Source organism: Pagrus pagrus (assembly GCF_965226575.1).
Source record: "Pagrus pagrus genome assembly, chromosome: 5".
Taxonomy (NCBI): domain Eukaryota; kingdom Metazoa; phylum Chordata; class Actinopteri; order Spariformes; family Sparidae; genus Pagrus; species Pagrus pagrus.
The window spans coordinates 8,106,623-8,125,143 of record NC_140189.1 but is presented as its reverse complement, the minus strand read 5'-3'; the positions used below and the strand labels follow the sequence as shown (position 1 = coordinate 8,125,143).

Here is an 18,521-nt window from a genome sequence, read left to right as displayed (position 1 = left end):
TGGACAGCTCCCACTAAGAGCTTCTTGAGAAGCTTCTTTGGCTTGATCTTAAGGTTCTCCTAAGAAGGCAGTTAAGAACGCATCTGGGAAACACCCGTATCTTAGCGCTCCTTCTTAGCCGAACCCTTCTTAAGAGCCTTCTTAAGTCCTTAAGTACGATCGAATCTGGGAAACGCGGCCAATATCTGTAGGTTAGCTAACAGCTGCATTATGTTATTTATTATATATATATATAGTTTGAAAATCAAGAAAATCCACCAACTTGTTCAGTTTCTTAACTTTAATGTACAAAAACCACCAGAATATAAAAAGACAGATGTGAAGAACAAAAATACAAACAAACAGTTACAATGTGACGATACATCAGAGAGCAGAATAAAAACCCTGTGTCGTTCTCAGACGGTTCACTTCACACAGATCAAAGTGCGTTAGCTTATGTTGTGTTTTCTCTCCGGCTGTGATTAGCATCTCTTACAGACAGAACACTGTGAGCTAGCTGAGAATCTGACAGACACATTAGCATGAAGCTAACAGTAGTTCAGACTGATTGTTCCTGAGGCGTCTGAATAAAGACATTTTAAAAGTGTTTTCATATGTTACAATGTTTCTTACAGACCTATGTCATCATACAGCAGCGTATGACTGAAGGGCAACAGCGCCTCCTCCTGGACTGGACGAGGACTGAGCCTGGTTTACTTGTAGTCTAGATGCTTAGATTACATGAACCAGGATTACTTGGAGATTAAACTCACTTGGCTGTAACTTGCTGCTTTTGTGAAGCTTGTTTTTAAGAAGTGTTATACAAATAAAGTTATTATTATAATTCTGAACCTCTTCACAGCTGCAGGACACAGAGATGGACTGTGATCACAAACATGACTGACAGGAACTGAAGAGGCAGATCTGGATCTGAAATGAAGAGAAGATGGAGCTTCAGTCTAAGGTCAGGTGCTGCTGGTTCCTGTGGTCCAGTCTGAGCTCAGGTGCTGCTGGTTCCTGTGGTCCAGTCTGAGCTCAGGAGCTGCTGGTTCGTGTGGTCTTCACAGCTGAACGGAGAATCTTTGTAGTGTCCAGTCAGACGGCTGATCAGCACCAGCTTCAGTGACTCAGATAAGAAACCTCAGTGACATCACAGCTCCTCGTCGTCCTCGCTCACCATGGTGTCCAGCTCCTTGTCTTTAGGCTCGGCGCTCTCCGTTACAAACTCCCTCTGCTGCTCCTCCAGCTCTCGCAGCTCCCCCTGCAGGCGCTCCAGGTGAAGCACTCGACGGTTCCTCAGCAGGCGTCCAGGGAAAGGGTTCATGTCTGAGAAGGCGATGCTGATCAGCCTCCTGCAGGAGAACACAGCATGAGTGTTATAATGAGGTCACTGTGTGGATCAAGGAGGAGAAGGAGAAGAAGAAGAAGAAGAAGAAGTGACATGTTTGGTCTCTGAACCTGTCAGTGTTAGCAGCGGACGTCTATTTCGATCACCAGACTCCCTGAACAAATGTATTAATTTTAAGCATTGTTGAGTTAAAACAAACTTTATAACCGTTGTGAAACTCTGTCTCTGGCAGATTCTAAGTCATTGTCTCCTTCTTGTAAATTCAGCATTAAATGAAAACCTGAAGTTGTTTGTCTCCTTGTAAAAAGTGTCAGTTTGTGGCAGCATGGCTGTACCAGCCTGTCTGCTTCTGTGTCTAAAGTGCTAAAGTCTTACCTGCCAACATTTAGCAGCTGTTTGAACACACTGTTTACACTGATTTCACCATTTACACTCAATTTATGAAAGAGGAAACATTTTATTGATGCTGAACATGTCACATTTTACAAATACACTAAACAGTAACCAATATAGGCTACTTCTTTGTCCCCGTGGAGAAAGTCCCCAAACTCCCTTAACAAATGTCTCAGTTTAGTGAGTTGTTGGGTTAGGAGACACTTTATAAACTTTGTGAAACGCTGTCTCTGACTAATTCTTCATTATTTGTTCCTTCTTGTAAATTCAGCAAATGTTCTACATGAACTTCTTTCTGTCTTTGTGTGTCTGTTTGACCCACTGATGGACGTGTTTGTTTCATATAGACCAGGAAATTACATCACATCAGGTCCACGTAGCTGAGAACTGAACACTGTGATTGGATCAGCAGGTGTGATCAGGGCCTCAGTGAATATACTGATAGTTTAACATGAAAAATGTTGGATTTTGTGACTCTGGTTCTGGTTCTGTGTCTTGTTCTGTTTGGGGGATAAAAACGTCACATGCTAAGAGTCAGAGTCTGACCAGCAGGTGGCAGCGGTGCACCTCAGAGACAGAGGACAGACTTCACAACAGCAGAAGATTTTATAAATGTCTAATGATGAGAATATGTAGACAGTGAGAGAGACCAGGTGAGAGTTTACCTGCTGTCAGAGATGGTCTTGGTGAAGAAGCGCAGGTACTGGTAGATCTCCACGCTGTCGTGGATCTTCAGGATGTCGTCCTCTTTGTATTTGAAGAGAGCCAGAGCGTACCTGAAGATCACCTGCAGCATAGACACACAGGTGATCACTCAGTCCACTGTAAAAAATGTCACTTCAACAAAGAGAAGTTTGTTCTTGAGAGAGTAAAAAAAGTATGAAACTGTGTGATCGTGTTTTAAAAGAAGATACTTTGACAGAAACGAACAATTATTCTAACTATTGATTAATTATCTGAATGATGTTCGTCAGCTGATCCTCTGTGAACAACAACAGGACACTCTGACCAGAAGACACAAAAATTCAAAGATGATTTAAGTTAAAAATGTGTTTTAATGTTCGAGGACAGAAGTGACTTCATGAAACTAAATATTCAGCTCCACCATGACTACATCATAACGACTACATCTACCTGAGTACACACAGGAAGTACTTCACTGTAGGTACCTGAGGTAAACCCTGATTAAAGAACTTCAAAGTAAAATTATTTCCATATGGAAACATTTATTAAAACATTACACTGCTGTAAATAAACATCACAGATTCTAATAATATAAAGTCTTTTTTTTTTTAAATCTCAGAGTCGTCTCTCTGACTCATTTCCTGTGACGCTGATGTTGATTCTGTCCAATACGGTTTTAATAACTTCAGTACATGTTACAGAGCAGTGAACTAATAACTTCACAATGATGACAAAGAGTCTGTAACCAGATCATCATCATCATCATCATCATCATCATCATCATCATCATCATCATCAGGAAGCAGGAAGCAGCTTCATCACTGATGGAAGAACCTGACACTGACACCTGACCTCAGAGGTGATGATGTGAACATGTTGAAACACAAATGTGACATGTTTAGCATCAATAAAATGTTTCCTCTTTCATAAATTGAGTGTAAATGGTGAAATCAGTGTTAACAGTGTGTTCAAACAGCTGCTAAATGTTGGCAGGTAAGACTTTAGCACTTTAGACACAGAAGCAGACAGGCTGGTACAGCCATGCTGCCACAAACTGACACTTTTTACAAGGAGACAAACAACTTCAGGTTTTCATTCAATGCTGAATTTACAAGAAGGAGACAATGACTTAGAATCTGTCAGAGACAGAGTTTCACAACGGTTATAAAGTTTGTTTTAGCTCAACAACTCTTAAAATCACTACATTTGTTAAGGGAGTCTGGTGATAGAAACAGACTGTTCACAGACTGCTGCTAACACTGACAGGTTCGGATGACAATATCAGGTCTGAACGAGTGTCGTGGTACGTTCAGGTGTTCGGTACCTTGGTGCCCTCGTACAGGAAGGCGTCCCACAGCGGCAGCAGGATGTCGCTCGGGAGACTCTCCACAAAAACCACCAGGAACCAGTTGAAGGTGATGAGAGACACGTCGACGCTGTGATCCTCAAAGTGAGCCGCCAGCCGGGGGAGCTTCTCGGCCAGGAAGTCCTTCAGCACCCGCTGGTCCGCCTGAACACAGAAACTTTCAATCAATAACACTGATCGATCAATACACATCATCTCTGGCTCTGACATTAAAACCAAAGCAGTCTGGATAATGCATTCATGTCAACACTCTGATGAACCTGATGAACTTTGAGACAGTCAAAATATCAGAGTGAATGTTTCTGTAACATCATTTGATTCACGTGAAGCTTCCTGGACATAACTGATCATCTGGACACCTGAGTGAAACCACAGGTGAGCAGGTGAGCAGGTGAGCGTGTTTCCTGACCTGAGAGGCCACCAGGTTCTTGGTGTAGTAGTCCTGAGGCATGATGACTTCCACCACGGACACCAGACACCAGAAGGCGTCTTCTTCACTCTGCAGGACGAGCAGAGCGATGGCCGCCAACCTGAGGGACACACAGGAGATGTCACCTGTCACATGACACACAGGAAGTGTCACCTGTCACCCTAACACCAGGACAAATGAGTGTGTACCTGTTGAGTCCCTGGCAGTAGCCAATCGCAGGGTTCTGCCAGGAGAAGGCCAATAGGATGCGGCGGAGCTGCTGGAGGGCGGGGCTGGAGGGTGAGCAGAAGTGCTGATTGGTTGTTAGGGTGCGGTGGAGGTCCAACTGGATCTGTCTGGAGGCTGGATGAGGACACGTTCGACTCTTCTCACACAGCTGCAAACACAACAGCTGGATTATTCAGAGGAACTACAGCCAGCTGAGACAGAGGGCGCTGTGGACAGGTGTGGACTGGTGTGGACTGGTGTGGACAGGTGTAGATGGGTGTGCTCAGTGTACCTGCTGGTAGCGCTGTGGGTGTTGCTCTCTGATGGTCCTGGTTCTGGTTCGGACCATCCAGCTCCAGACTCGCTGGCGGTACTCCTGAGGGACGCCACCTCGCAACAGAGCTTTGAGCTCAGGTGAGGGACAGAGGTTGTCGTCAGACCTGCCAGCCAGGTACTGAGCCCAGCGACTCAACAGGGGGCGCTCTACACCCTCCTGCAGGGGAAACACCAAAGACACACTTCAAATACACAAATACACAACATAACTGGGGTGAAGGGTCATGTGTACAGGTGAGGGGTCCTGTGTGCAGGTGAGGGGTCATGTGTACAGGCGAGGGGTCATGTATACAGGTGAGGGGTCATGTGTACAAGTGAGGGGTCATATGTACAGGTGAGGGGTCATGTGTACAGGCGAGGGGTCATGTATACAGGTGAGGGGTCATGTGTACAAGTGAGGGGTCATATGTACAGGTGAGGGGTCATGTGTGCAGGTAAAGGGTCATGTGTAAAAGGTGAGGGGTCCAGTGTACAGGTGAGGGGTCATGTGTAAAAGGTGAGAGGTCATGTGTACAGGTGAGGGGTCATGTGTAAAAGGTGAGGGGTCCAGTGTACGGGTGAGGGGTCATGTGTAAAGGTGAGGTGTCCAGTGTACAGGTGAGGTGTCCTGTGTACAGGCGAGGAGTCATGTGTACAGGTGAGGTGTCCTGTGTAAAAGGTGAGGGGTCTTGTGTACAAGTGACGGGTCATGTGTGCAGGTGAGGGGTCATGTGTACAGGTGAGGGGTCATGTGTACAGGTGAGGTGTCCTGTGTACAGGTGAGGGGTCATGTGTACAGGTGAGGGGTCCCACCTGGTGCAGCAGGTTGTGTGAGCGGATCTCCAGAGCCTGAATCTTTGCCAGCAGCTTCATGTCCTCCACCTCGTAGTCGGGGATGATTTTGAAGCCGTACTCGTCATGATCTCTGCGGACACAGCACAGCAGCTCATCAGTGACCCAGGTGTTCCTGTTATTCTGTCCACCCTGAGTGCAGACTGTTACCTGGTTACCTGGCCACGTTGAGCTTGACAACGCTCTTCACCTCTCCTTTCAGAGCGTCCTCGATCATCTTCTGGACGGCCCCCCGCTGGGCCGGATCCAGAGACTTGGTCTCCTGCAGCTGCCGCAGGACGCCCAGGTAACGGCTCTCCACCTGACAGTTACTGGCCTCCAGGAAGGCACACTGCAGCCAATCAGAGGGCAGAACAGAGTGTCAAACACCGCAAAAAGGTTAAGTGGAGGATTTGACCCCAGTGTGACCTCAGTGTGACCTCAGTGTGACCTCAGTGTGACCCACCTTCACCATCAGACTCTTCTCCTGCTCTGAGCTCTTCCTCCACAGTTTGGTCAGCTGGTAGATCTCAGAGTTCAGGAACTTGTTCTGAGTCTTATACGCCTCGATGTCGTCCTGACGACGAGACACAACAACACAGTCAGCTGATCATGGATCAGTATGATCATGTGATAACAATAAATCACCAATATCTGCTGTTAACAAACATGTTGATGAGGCTCAGTACAATCTACTTCAACCTCCCTCAGTCTATGTGGTCAGAAACAGGCTCAGGCTGTTCAACACCAGCTACATAAAGGACAAAGACAGAGAAAGACAACATGCAGTTTGTGTCTTCAGTCTTCAGACTGAAGTTTACGATCGCTCCATCAGATGTTTGATGTTTTCAATAAATTAATTCATCCAGTTTAATGTGTTTGAAAGGAGTTCAGTTAAATTTCCTGCTTCACAGTTCAGCCCAGGCTTTGTTTCACCTTTAGGTTCTCGATGTCCTGCTGAAGCTGTTTGAAGGTCTGAGAGTCCAAGCCACGGCTGCAGGACGAGACGGACGGAGGTGGGTCGGACATACAGGCGGTCACCTGATCGGATAGCTTAATGATCACCTGACAGGAAACACAAACCATCAGAGGATCAATAATCACATTTATTGAGCTGACACCTGATCACCTGGTTCAGCTGCTGTGTGTCCTCAGGTGTGACTCACCTCCTGCCTGGCCTTGTTCTTCTCCGTCAGCATTCTGATGTTCTCCTGCAGCTCGACCAGCTGTGCGTCTCTCTGAGTCAGACTCTTCCTCAGGGCATCCGCCTCGGCCGTCGCCTCCTCCAGCCGGCCTCGCAGGTCGGCCACCAGACGCTCGCGGTGTCGCAGCAGCTCCAGACGCTCCTGCTCACCTGTCGCCGCCAGAAACTCTGCACAGGTGCGCTTCTCCAGCTGAGACGCCTCCAAGGCTTTGTGCAGGATCCACACGAGCTCCTGGACAGGGCACAGTGACATCATTATTACTGTAGTTGTTGTTGTTGTTGTTTATATTATTACTGTTATTATATTATTATTATTATTATTATTATTATTGTTGTTACTGTTATTGTTATTATTATGATTATCATTATTGTTGTTGTTACTGTCGTTATTATTGTTATTGTTGTTGTTAATGAAAACACTTTCCACTGGGAGAATCGTCTTGTCTGTTGAGAAGTGAAATAAAACCTGGAGTTCTTCTGTAGTTTAATCATTAAATGAGACTCAAACCAACATGTTGGTCCGTCTCTCAGGACTGTCTGACTTCCTGTCAGTGGCTCTCTGCTCTGTCTTTGGTTCCTACTGAACAAAAGTTCCATTTGAACTCAAACAGGAGGAAACAGTGCAGCTGTTGGGGACTATTTTCAGCGGCGGATTAATCGACATTAAGTGCGTGAGTATATATGGCAGCAGTGTGTGTGTGTGATCACCTTTGTGTGTGTGTGTGTGTGTGTGTGTATTTTCATGATAAGTCAATAAGCTGTTATTGATCTGATCACCTTCTGAGCCTTGACCTCCTCCATCAGCATGTGTTTCTCCTGCTGCAGGCGAGACGTCCTCTCTGAGGACACCGTGTCTCTGTGGAGGACCTGCATGCTGGACGAGCTGCGACTCTTCGTCTTCCTGTTCCGGCTGTCGAACAGCGAGGGCGACTGTCTGCCCTCTGCCGGGGTCACTTGACCTGCTGGATTGGCCAATGAGAGGGCAGGGGGCGGGGTCGGAGGCTCGATGGGAGCTGGAGTGACTGAAAATATAATAAATGTATAAAACATAAAGAATATCATTAATATAAAAGTGACTCTCTGTAACGTGAGTTTGTCGCTCTTCCTAACGATGTCGTGTTTCTCCTCCCGACGCAGTCATCGCAGCGTTACCATAGAAACCTGACTGTTGGTTAGGTGTATATTTTGATTTGTTCAGAATATGAATCTGTAGTTTTACTAATAGACGTCGGTCAAACCCCAGGGGAACACTAAAACCATAAAAAATTACATTTTTGAACAATTCAATATTTATTAGAAATGTGTTTGAGAGAATTTATTTATTTATTTATTTTTTTTTAACTTGTCTAGTTAAAATAAGACTTTTTGGCCAAAGTGACACAACAATAATATCTTATCAGTGTCTCTGAGCTCACTGTGATGGTTACTGCACTACAAACATCCATCTGTTACAAAAACTGTAAAAACATCAACAACAAAAAAGAGCCGGATCATGAAACATCTCACCTGATTCAAGAATTGTTGAAACTTTTTGATTTGTGTCTTTTTATACGAACTCACCTGAGACCTCCCAGTTCATGTCAGGGATTTTTCTAAAAAAAATAATAAAAATAATCTAGAAACATTCATTAATATTTTGTCAGGACACATAGAACAAGATGACATCATCTAGTCTGCACCAGATCGAACCATCACAAAAGCCCAGTGACAAACAGGCTCTGGACCCATGAGAAGATCAATGAACTGGGAAAAGTTCTTACTTCTGTGTGACTTGGTATGAAATGATCCTATAATAACAATAACAACAACAAATAATAATAATAATAATAATAATAATAGTGTTACAAGTGACTGTCAGTACCTGGACTGTTGGTGTCTGTGGACGTGGGTGGAGTCCAGGGTGGAGCTTCGACATGAAACACACTCTGACTCCACTCCTGAGAAGACCTCTTCCTCAGACTGTGCACTGAGTTCCTGAACACACAGAGAAACAGGGCTGAGAAGAAGCACCGGGGCTCATGGGAAACGTAGTCTCACTGTGGTTTTCATCAGCTGATGTTGAACTGACACACGCTCACTCACTGGATCTCGATGAGCGGATGTTTGATGGACATGTTGGCGAGCGGCGTTCGTTGTGACGGGACGTTGGCGGCCGCCTCCCCCACCAGACCCAGAGGGCTCTTCAACACCGGCAGGAAGTCGTCTGTTAACAGGAACCAGAATGCAATGTTAAAAAGTGATCAGCTGATCTCAGCCTGACGTCAGTGTGTCACTGGCTGTAATCAGACCTACAGTCAGTCATGAATGTAACTAAGTACATTTACTCAAGTACTGTACTAAATACACCTATGAGGTACTTGTACTTTACTATTATAGTATTTCCATTTTCTGCTACTTTAAATTTCCACTCCACTACATGTATCTGATGACTTTAATTACTAGTTACTTAGTTAATAAATTTTCTCAGCAATCAGATAAAAACAGACTGTGACGATCAGATGACTCACAGTATACATTATATACATACATGTAAATATATGGATCAGTTACTTTACTGATACTTTGATACTTAACTACATTTAATATCAGATACTTTGAGACTTTTAGTCTTTTACTTTGAGACTGAAGAGTACTCTTCATATGTGACTCTCACTTTTACCAAAGTAATATTTTAACACCATATCTTTTCGTTTATAACACGACTGTTTGTGTTCAAAAAGAGCTTCACATCATCATCATCATCATCATTATTAACTATAATGATAATGATGATGATAATAATAATAATTATTATTATGATAATAATAATGATGATAATAATAACTGGACTTGTTTCAGTTTGTTGAAGACATTGCACCTCTCATCCAAGAGGCTTCTTTAGTTCTAACTAACTGGAGGAGCTGCAGCCTTTAAACTCTGTGTGGGAGTTTCCTTACAGAATTTGGAAGTGTCCTTACAGAGTCGTTAAGGACACGTGTGAGTTCTGAAACATGTCCAGCCGCCTACGATACAGCACTTAGAACGCGACACCATCACAGGAGTGTGAAGTGACGCCGCTCAGCAATCTGAACAGGAATATAAATCCTGTCTGGATCCAGAAACACAGTCAGACTTGTCCACGCACACACACATTCCTGGTAGATTAGTTCAAATTAAGCCGATCAGAACCAAGTTCTTTCTTCACTGAACCGTTTCATCATCCTCGGCCTGCAGCAGCAGCAGCTCGCTGATCAGAGTCTGTGACGAGAGGACCGGTTTGTGCCCGGTGGACCTGAACCATCAGCGTCACCGCTCAGTGAAGGAAACAGGAAGCAGCTTCACAAACCTCTCAGATCAGCTGTGTCACATATTTAATCAACATCTGTAAAATCCTGATCATTATGATTGATGATTAATCTGTTAATGTGTGTCTGATAACACAACAGACTGAAACACCATGAAGCTCGTTTATATCTGAGACATTCATTCATCACTGTTTCAACCTTCACATGTTACTTTAACTAAGTTTAACTTTTTTTAATGATTTAATTTCATAGTTCTGAAAAAAAATATGTTTTTATAATATTATTTATCATATTTCTGTTTGATCAGATATTAATTAAATTTTTGTACTTTTATAGAAAAATGTAATATTATATCATTTGTATTTATTAATGTTACTTTAATCTAATTACAGTTCTACTGCGTATTATTATTATTATTATTATTATTATTATTATTATTGTATGTTGTTTTTTTATAATTCAATATTTTATTCTGATTTTATTTTAGATTTTTAAAATCATATTTCACAAAGATTTTACAGCAGAATCATATTTTGAATCAGGCGTCCTGATCTCCTCCTCTTCAGATCAGGCTGCCAAAAGTGAGGCCAGGGGACCAAAACTGGGCCTCCAGCAGGTTTAGTCTGGTCCACCAGATGTTTCTGGCTACAACAAAAATAGAAATCAATTTAAAGAAATATATTATATTAATCACTGTTTACACTGTTTTCATGTTTTGATGCTAAACTGTTCCTTAAATCTTCACTTATTAATTATTTTTCATGGCCTGTGGTTTTTCTAATGAGGTGTGCAGCCTGCAGGAGGCGCTCACAGCTCCTCACTGTCACTCAGTCTGATCTGAACTGTAACACAAACTTCTGTTCGGACGAAACAGAATAATTCAGTCTGATCTTGTTAAACGTCGTCAGTTGGCCATGAACCTGCTGAACAAGTCGGGACACGAGCAGAATACCTGAGAACCAGGTGAGCTGCTCCGACGGGCCCCAGACTCCGACTGACAAACAGCTGATCGACTTCCCAAACAACAACATGAAGAACATAACGACTGTCCTCACCCTCAAACACACAGCTTCACTCAGACATCTGTGTGTGTGTGTGTGTGTGTGTGTGTGTGTGAGTGTGTGTTTCCTCTAATTCAGCCACCTGCAGCTGACATCTGACATCACATCCTGTCAGCGGCATCCTGATGATGATGTCACTGATGATGTCACTGCAGCCTGACAACAATAGGAAACGTTCCTCAGCTCCCAAAAAGCATCACTTCCTGTTTCCTGTTGCCCCGCCCCGTCGTTAAACATAGTTACACACATTAAAGGGGCAGTCCGACATTTCCTGACCTCCTTTGGTTCCTGTGACACCAGTTCAACACTGGATCAGAGCCTCGGGACCTGCAGGCTGAGCTGTTTGTTCTCAAACTGAAATCCAGATCATCTGATGACTGAAATCCTTTAATCCACCACTGTTTCACTTCAGCTGTAATCTCCTGCTGTTCTTTCTTTCCACTGTTGATTCATTCATTAATTAATGAATCAACAGTGAACACAAACTGTCTGCAGGTCCAGAACAAGATCAAACCTTCAGCTCTCCATCTGAGTGAGCTGAATGAGCCGTTATCAGCTCCTGTCTGCAGTGTACTCATATATGTAATAGATTACTTTGATACTGAAGGAAACTTAAAAACATGAAGATTCTCTGGGGAGTTCTGAATGGTGTTTTTTCTCTGGATGAACATCAGAGATAATAAAGTCACACTGAATCACACCAACATGTTTCATGTGTTCACTCAGTCAGGACTCTAAAGGTGTCAGCCTGAGCCATGATGTATTGTTACACATGGAAGGTCCTGCAGCTGTTTGAAGTCACTGTGGTTGATCTGCTGAAACTCCATGTAGTAATCATGACAGACAGACAGGTTTGTGCAGCCTCACACAGTCATCAGGTTAACTATGTCCCAGCCTGAATCTCTCTTGTTCTCCTGCAGCTGTGTTTGACAGTCACCCTGTTCAAGGGTTATACATCCAACAAGTCTTTCCCCTGATGGCACTGAATATTAAAGCAGATGAGTCATCTGAGCAGTCACAGACTCTCTGAAAGATTTTAACAATCAGCAGTTTCTTTGACAATGTTTTGGTGAAAAATGACTCAGTGATGTGTCATCCTCAGAACCCCTCCCTCGCCTGGAGGATGGACTGAGAGGAGGAGGAGGGGTGAGGTTACCACAAGACATGCCCACTTCCTGGAAATGACCAGGGGAAAAAAATGACACGAGAAGGAAACAACTGGACCAGTAAAACCATCATCATACCAGTAAAACCATCATCAGACCAGTCAAAACACCATCAGACCAGTCAAACCATCATCAGACCAGTAAAACTACCAACAGACCAGTCAAACCATCATCAGACCAGTAAAACTACCAACAGACCAGTTAAACCATCATCACACCAGTTAAACCATCATCACACCAGTTAAACTACCATCAGACGAGTATAACCATCATCAGACCAGTTAATCAACCATCAGACCAGTAGAACCATCATCAGACCAGTAAAACTACCAACAGACCAGTCAAACCATCATCAGACCAGTAAAACTACCAACAGACCAGTTAAACCATCATCACACCAGTTAAACCATCATCACACCAGTTAAACTACCATCAGACGAGTATAACCATCATCAGACCAGTTAATCCACCATCAGACCAGTAGAACCATCATCAGACCAGTAGAACCATCATCAGACCAGTTAATCCACCATCAGACCAGTAGAACCATCATCAGACCAGTTAAACCACCATCAGACCAGTTAAATCATCATGGTCTGAGTCAGTCCAGTTGAAGTGTGGTTGTCGTTGACTCACCTGCAGTGTTGTTGTTGTTTGTCTCTGAACAGCTGGTCGTCTGTCTGTGCTGCCAGCGTTTCACCTGAAGCTGCTGCAGCCAATAGAGCATCAGCTCCTGGGTCACAGCCTGAGGGGGCGGGGCATGTGCATCAATATTTACATTTATTTTTAAGGACACGTTTAAGTCAAATCTCCAAATAAAATGACTGAATGTTTGTTTTCATCCAGCTGAATGTAGTCTGATAAACCATCTCCAGTGATGTCACTCAGGGACTCAGGTGCATTGTGGATAATGTAGGCACCAGGTTTTAAACTGGAAGAAGAATATGGGGAATAAAAAGGTGATCTCTCTGCTGCTTCATTAGTTTTTAAACTATCAGTTTATAAGAGTGACGTGATAGACCAAAACCTGGAGCCTACATTACCCACGATGCACCTCAGTCCCTGAGTGACATCACTGGAGGCAGTTTATCGGACTACATGCAGCTTCCTCTGGAGACACAGAGAGGTTTTTTCAGGCTGTGTGCTCAGGAGTGCTGAGATGAAGCTTTTTTGTGCAGAGAGAAAACTTTGCATCCTTAGAATACTTTTCACAGTTCAGACCAGGTGAGGTCTACGCTCTCTAACAGGACGGTCTGAACTCTACCTTGAGTACGAAGGTGCGTTCAGGTGTCTTGATGTGGAAGGTACCCTTCTCAGCCTTCAGCGGGTAGGTGAAGGTGGCGCTGCAGAGCTCCACCCGGCCCAGAGGCATCACATCCTGCGGCGTGCGGTAGTAGAACAGCTGGTTCTTCTTCTCCTCGTAGGTGAACCAGCGCAGCTTCCAGGCCTTCAGGGGCCCCCCCTGCTTCTGCAGGAAGCCACACAGTTTGGGCTCACCTGAAGAGGAATCCGGAGGGTGGGGCTGTACCTGGTCACAGAACAACTCAATGGTGAGAGGTGGAGCCAGGGTTGACGCTTCAGTCAGATGGACTGCTGGAGGAGGAGGAGTCGTGTTCAGGTGAGGAGGAGGAGGATCTTGTTGGTCTTGATGCCTCTCAGCTGTGGATACAGTGAGTTTCTCTGGAGGTTGATCCTGGTGGTTCTGCTGGTCTTTGGACTCTTGCAGGTGGAGGTCTTTCTGGTTTTGTTCTTTGAGGGTTGAAGTAAAAACAGTTAAATCCTTTAAGGGAGGATGAGGATGAGGATGGTCCTCTTCAGTTTTCTGGTTTGTGAGACAAAGATCTTCCTGTTGTAGGTGTTCCTGAGAGTTGACTCGTTTTTGTTCTAGTCTATCACAAAAAGGATCTCCTGGTTTCCTCAGATCTGTAGGAAGAGGATCTGATTTTGGTTGATCTGTCGCAGGAGAATCTTTTGTTTCCTTTTTATTTGTCGCAGTTGAATCTCCCAGTTGTTGTTGGTCTTTAGGAGGAGGATCTAGTTTTGTTCGATCTGGTTTAGGTTTCTCTGGTTTTGGTTGATCTGCATTTGTTCCATGTTTTGGAGCATATCGATCTCCTGCTTTTAGTTGATCTGTCTGAGAAGAATTTTCTGTTTTCTGCTTTTCTGTTGGCGGATCCTTGTGATTTGTGTGTTCATTGAAAACCCCCTGGTCTGGTTCTTCTGTAGTCTGCTGGGTCTCTGGAGGACACTGGTGTTCCTCAGCAGGAGGACTCCGGTGTTTCTTTGCAGGACTCTGGTGGTTTTCTGCAGGAGGACTCTGGTGTTCCTCACCAGGAGGACTCTGGTGTTTCTCAGCAGGAGGATTCTGGTGTTTCTTTGCAGGACTCTGGTGGTTCTCTGCAGGAGGACTCTGGTGGTTCTCTGCAGGACTCTGGTGGTTCTTTGCAGGACTCTGGTGTTCCTTAGCAGGAGGACTCTGGTGGTTCTCTGCAGGAGGACTCTGGTGGTTCTCTGCAGGACGACTCTGGTGTTCGTCAGCAGGAGGACTCTGGTGTTCGTCAGCAGGAGGACTCTGGTGGTTCTCTGCAGGACTCTGGTGGTTCTCTGCAGGATTCTGGTATTTCTCTACAGGACTCTGGTGTTTCTCTACAGGACTCTGGTGTTTCTCGAGAGGACTCTGGTATTTCTCAAGAGGACTCTGGCAGTTCTGGGACTGGGACAGACTGACTGACTCTCCCCTCTGCTCCTCCTCCTTCTCAGAAGCTGAAATCCAATCAGCTGGTTGAAGCGTCTCCTCATCAGTGCGGGCAGGAAGCAAGCGAGACGAGGCAGCGCTGGGATTTCCTGTAGAGCCGCCTCCATCCATCCTCCTAAAAAAATAAAAGGAGAGAGAGGAGGAGGAAGAAGCTTTAATGATGTGGCTGTAATCTTTTTTATGTTGGTGGAAATGATGAGACAGAGTTTGTTTGGGTGTTGATGCCAGAACAGTTTTCACAATAAAACACAGATTAAATAGTTTATTCCATGAATCTTCACCGCAGCACAGTTTCTCAGAGCAACACGAGCTTCATCACAAGAACTGCTTCTTTTCCTATGAGACATTTAAGATACGTTTTATTCGTGTAAACGTGTTTGTAGCACCCAGAATCTCTCCGACCCAGGACAGTCCTTACATGATATCTTATTGTGTTTTAACTTTAACTGTACAAAAACAGGATGAACAAAAAATCTGTCAAATGTTTCATGAATTTGAAGGGTTTTTTTTTATAATTTTTTGCTAAAAACATTCAGATTAAAGGGAAACATGCTCTGAAAATAATAAATATATAATATTAGTCTTTCAACGTGTTTATCTCAGAGTATTATAACAATAATAATATAATAAAATAATAATTTTCTGGCTTTAATGTTGCCTATTGTTTCTTTGTAATTTTTCTCATTGGGAGTATTAAAGTGTTTCAGTGGAGGACTGACTTCTTCTTCTGACCGTCACCCTCAGTCAACACAAACAAACTCTGAAGGTTCAAAGAAGTTATTTCCACAGTAATGACACATAATGACAGGAAGTGGCAGAGTAACACCCTCCTGCCAAACACACACGTGTGAGTACGTCTTTAGGACCCTCCCCAAACCCTGACGCGCCAACTGACCCCGACTCTGACCTGAACCTGGTTCTGACCTGAACCTGACTCGTCTCTGACTCTAACCAGGTTCGGGTCAGAGTCGAGTCGGACATGAGTCAGGGATGAGTAAAATGTTGACAAGTCTCTTCAGGTTAAACTGTCAGCTCAACAAGCAGCAGATTTTATTCCCTGTCTTTTACATGTCAGGTTCCAACAGCCTGCCCTTCATTGTTGACAGAGGACCTGCAGACAGAACTCAGGGGTGAAAACCCACTGTCACGTTCTCTGCTTGTTTTTCAGTTTCAAAGAAGAATTGAATCTTTTTATATATATTTTATATTTGTATAACAAACAGTTTCAGGACACTGTTGAAGACAGGAGACATGCAAATATTAATAACTGCTCAAACTTCAGAGTCCAGGTGTGTCTGCAGAGCACGAACACCTGCTCATCTGTCAGGACACCAAACCACAGCTGTCCACATCTGTCTCTGCATACATACAATACATAGAGCCACACACACACACACACACACACACACACACACACACACTGCTCAGTCTCACCGTGTCCTGACCTGTTCAGAAACACACCTGAGTGTTTACCTGAAGGGGCGTGGCCTGACCACACCTCGCTGGGTCTGGATCGTGTTTGATTGGCAGCTGCAGCAGAAAGAAAGTAAACTGAGAGAGACAGGCTGTCTGCTCTATTTCTTCTTCTTCTTCTTCTTCTTCTTCTTCTTCTTCTACTTCTTCTACTTCTTCTTCTTCTTCTTCTTCTTCTTCTTCGTGTCTTGGTCGGTCCTGTGTCTTCTCTCCTGTCTCCGTCCCTCCAACCGGTCACACTCCGCTCTGCTCAACAACTCATCAAGTTACCGCGATAACACACACAACTTCCGTTATTTTAATTTCAAAATAAGAGCAGGTTGCTCTCTGGTTTTCAAAATAAAACCTGATTTTCCTATCGGTGATATTAGATATGATTCCTTAATGATGACGTCATATCCAGTCAGCCAATCACAGTATTGATTCCATCCAGTGCTATAAAGTAACGCATATATATTTATTCGAGTACTGTAACTAAGTAAAATTTACAGTTAGCCTACTTGTCTTAATACTTTTTATTTTCACTTTATTTACATGATGGCAGAGTCACTGTTCAGATTAAAGGAGCATTCTGTAGAAATGTTCATGAGAATAGAAAGATCTTCAAACAAACTGAATAATCAAACTCTCTTTGTTTCCATGACTGAATAAATTGAATTAACGCATTGACCTGATCCCCCCCACCCCACCCGGACACTGTACAGGTTTACTATACAAACTGTATCTTCATTTAGTACTGCCAGTAATATTTATATACTGTACATACTGAACCTAGACCTACGTACACCCCAAGTTTTTCCTCACTCGAATCGAGGGTCGAAGGACAGAGGGTGTCGTCTCTGTACAGATTGTAAAGCCCTCTGAGGCAAACTGTGATTTGTGAATTTGGGCTATACAAATAAAATTTGATTTGATTTGATTTGATTTATTTATTTGTATACTGTACATACTGTAATATCTGTCTTGCACTATTTATACTGTACATACTCTGCACTTTACTGCTTTTTGCACTTCTGGTTAGACGCTAACTGCATTTCGTTGTCTCTGTACTTGTACTGTGCACAATGACAATAAAGTTGAATCTAATCTAATCTTATCTAAAGGAACTTTACTGTGTTCATATGTGGCGGGCCCTGCCAGCTCTCTAGCTTCAAACAGTGTTGTGGGACCTTATTTTCCTCTGAGAACAGCTGGTTTATTCACTGATGGAAACACTTTGTATTATTAGCTCATTAATATTGTAAATATTCAAAGTGCCACTTTGAATTTCTTCTATAAAACTACATAGAGCTGCTTTAAGGTGTTCATTAAAACTAATGCAGAATCAGATCATACAAGACATTTTAAGATGAAAGCAGACTTTTTGTCTCAGATACAAAGAATATAAAACACTTTGTCACTTTGTTTGTGCAGAAATATTTCATTAAAGCAGGTAAAGAAAGTCTTCACATCAGTCACACAGGACACATTTGAACACATTAAAGGAGAACAGCAGGAGCAGGTAGTGAATCAGGCATGACTGCAGAAGGTGTCCGTCCTTACATCCTCTGATAAACATGTTTGAAGGCCACAGGGACAAACGTCTTCACGTAGGCCTGTTTTCCTCCCGCGTAGCTGCTCTGATTGGACGGCCACATTCCAGCTCCACCTGTTGGGGGAACTTACCTGGTAATCATGTGGGTTTGATTGGCGCAGAGCAGAGACGCTGCCCCCTGCAGGCTGCTCTGAGTCACTGGCTTCACTCTGACTTCAGTCTAATACAACAGGTGTAGATCAAAGTACAGTGGTGAGTGTTGTTCTATCAGTTATCATGTGCTGGAGTTTTATTAGAGTTGCTGCTTCACAAACACACATATACAGGCATACAGACACATGCGTTTGTGTGCGTGTGTGTGTGTGTGTTCAGGCAAAAATTAAAAAAGCAGCTGCATATCAAATGATCCAGGAAATACAGCAGGTTAAAAACATTTAATTATAATTTCATGTTTAAATATCATTTATAATATTGAACCAACTTATAAAACC

General features: G+C 43.7%; 1 protein-coding gene across 3 annotated transcripts; it reads right to left on the bottom strand.

The window, feature by feature from the left end:
* Positions 1 to 1,121: 1,121 nt before the first annotated feature.
* On the bottom strand, positions 1,122 to 18,214 carry tbc1d2 (TBC1 domain family, member 2). Of its 3 annotated transcripts, none has more exons than XM_084353967.1 (17): positions 18,162 to 18,214; positions 13,533 to 15,138; positions 12,905 to 13,013; positions 8,840 to 8,960; positions 8,619 to 8,731; positions 7,535 to 7,779; positions 6,720 to 6,989; positions 6,490 to 6,618; positions 6,020 to 6,130; positions 5,733 to 5,905; positions 5,536 to 5,647; positions 4,700 to 4,900; positions 4,389 to 4,576; positions 4,180 to 4,300; positions 3,729 to 3,914; positions 2,386 to 2,507; positions 1,122 to 1,331 (listed from the first exon to the last, which is right to left on the bottom strand). In XM_084353967.1, the coding sequence occupies exons 1-17, from the start codon at positions 18,170 to 18,172 to the stop codon at positions 1,130 to 1,132; spliced, it is 4,020 nt and encodes a 1,339-aa protein (XP_084210093.1). In that variant the 5' UTR covers positions 18,173 to 18,214; the 3' UTR covers positions 1,122 to 1,129. The 3 variants fall into 3 exon arrangements, with proteins under 3 accessions (XP_084210093.1, XP_084210095.1, XP_084210094.1); XM_084353969.1 differs by lacking the exon at positions 18,162 to 18,214 and adding an exon at positions 16,485 to 16,711; XM_084353968.1 differs by lacking the exon at positions 18,162 to 18,214 and adding an exon at positions 16,497 to 16,711.
* Positions 18,215 to 18,521: the final 307 nt, after the last annotated feature.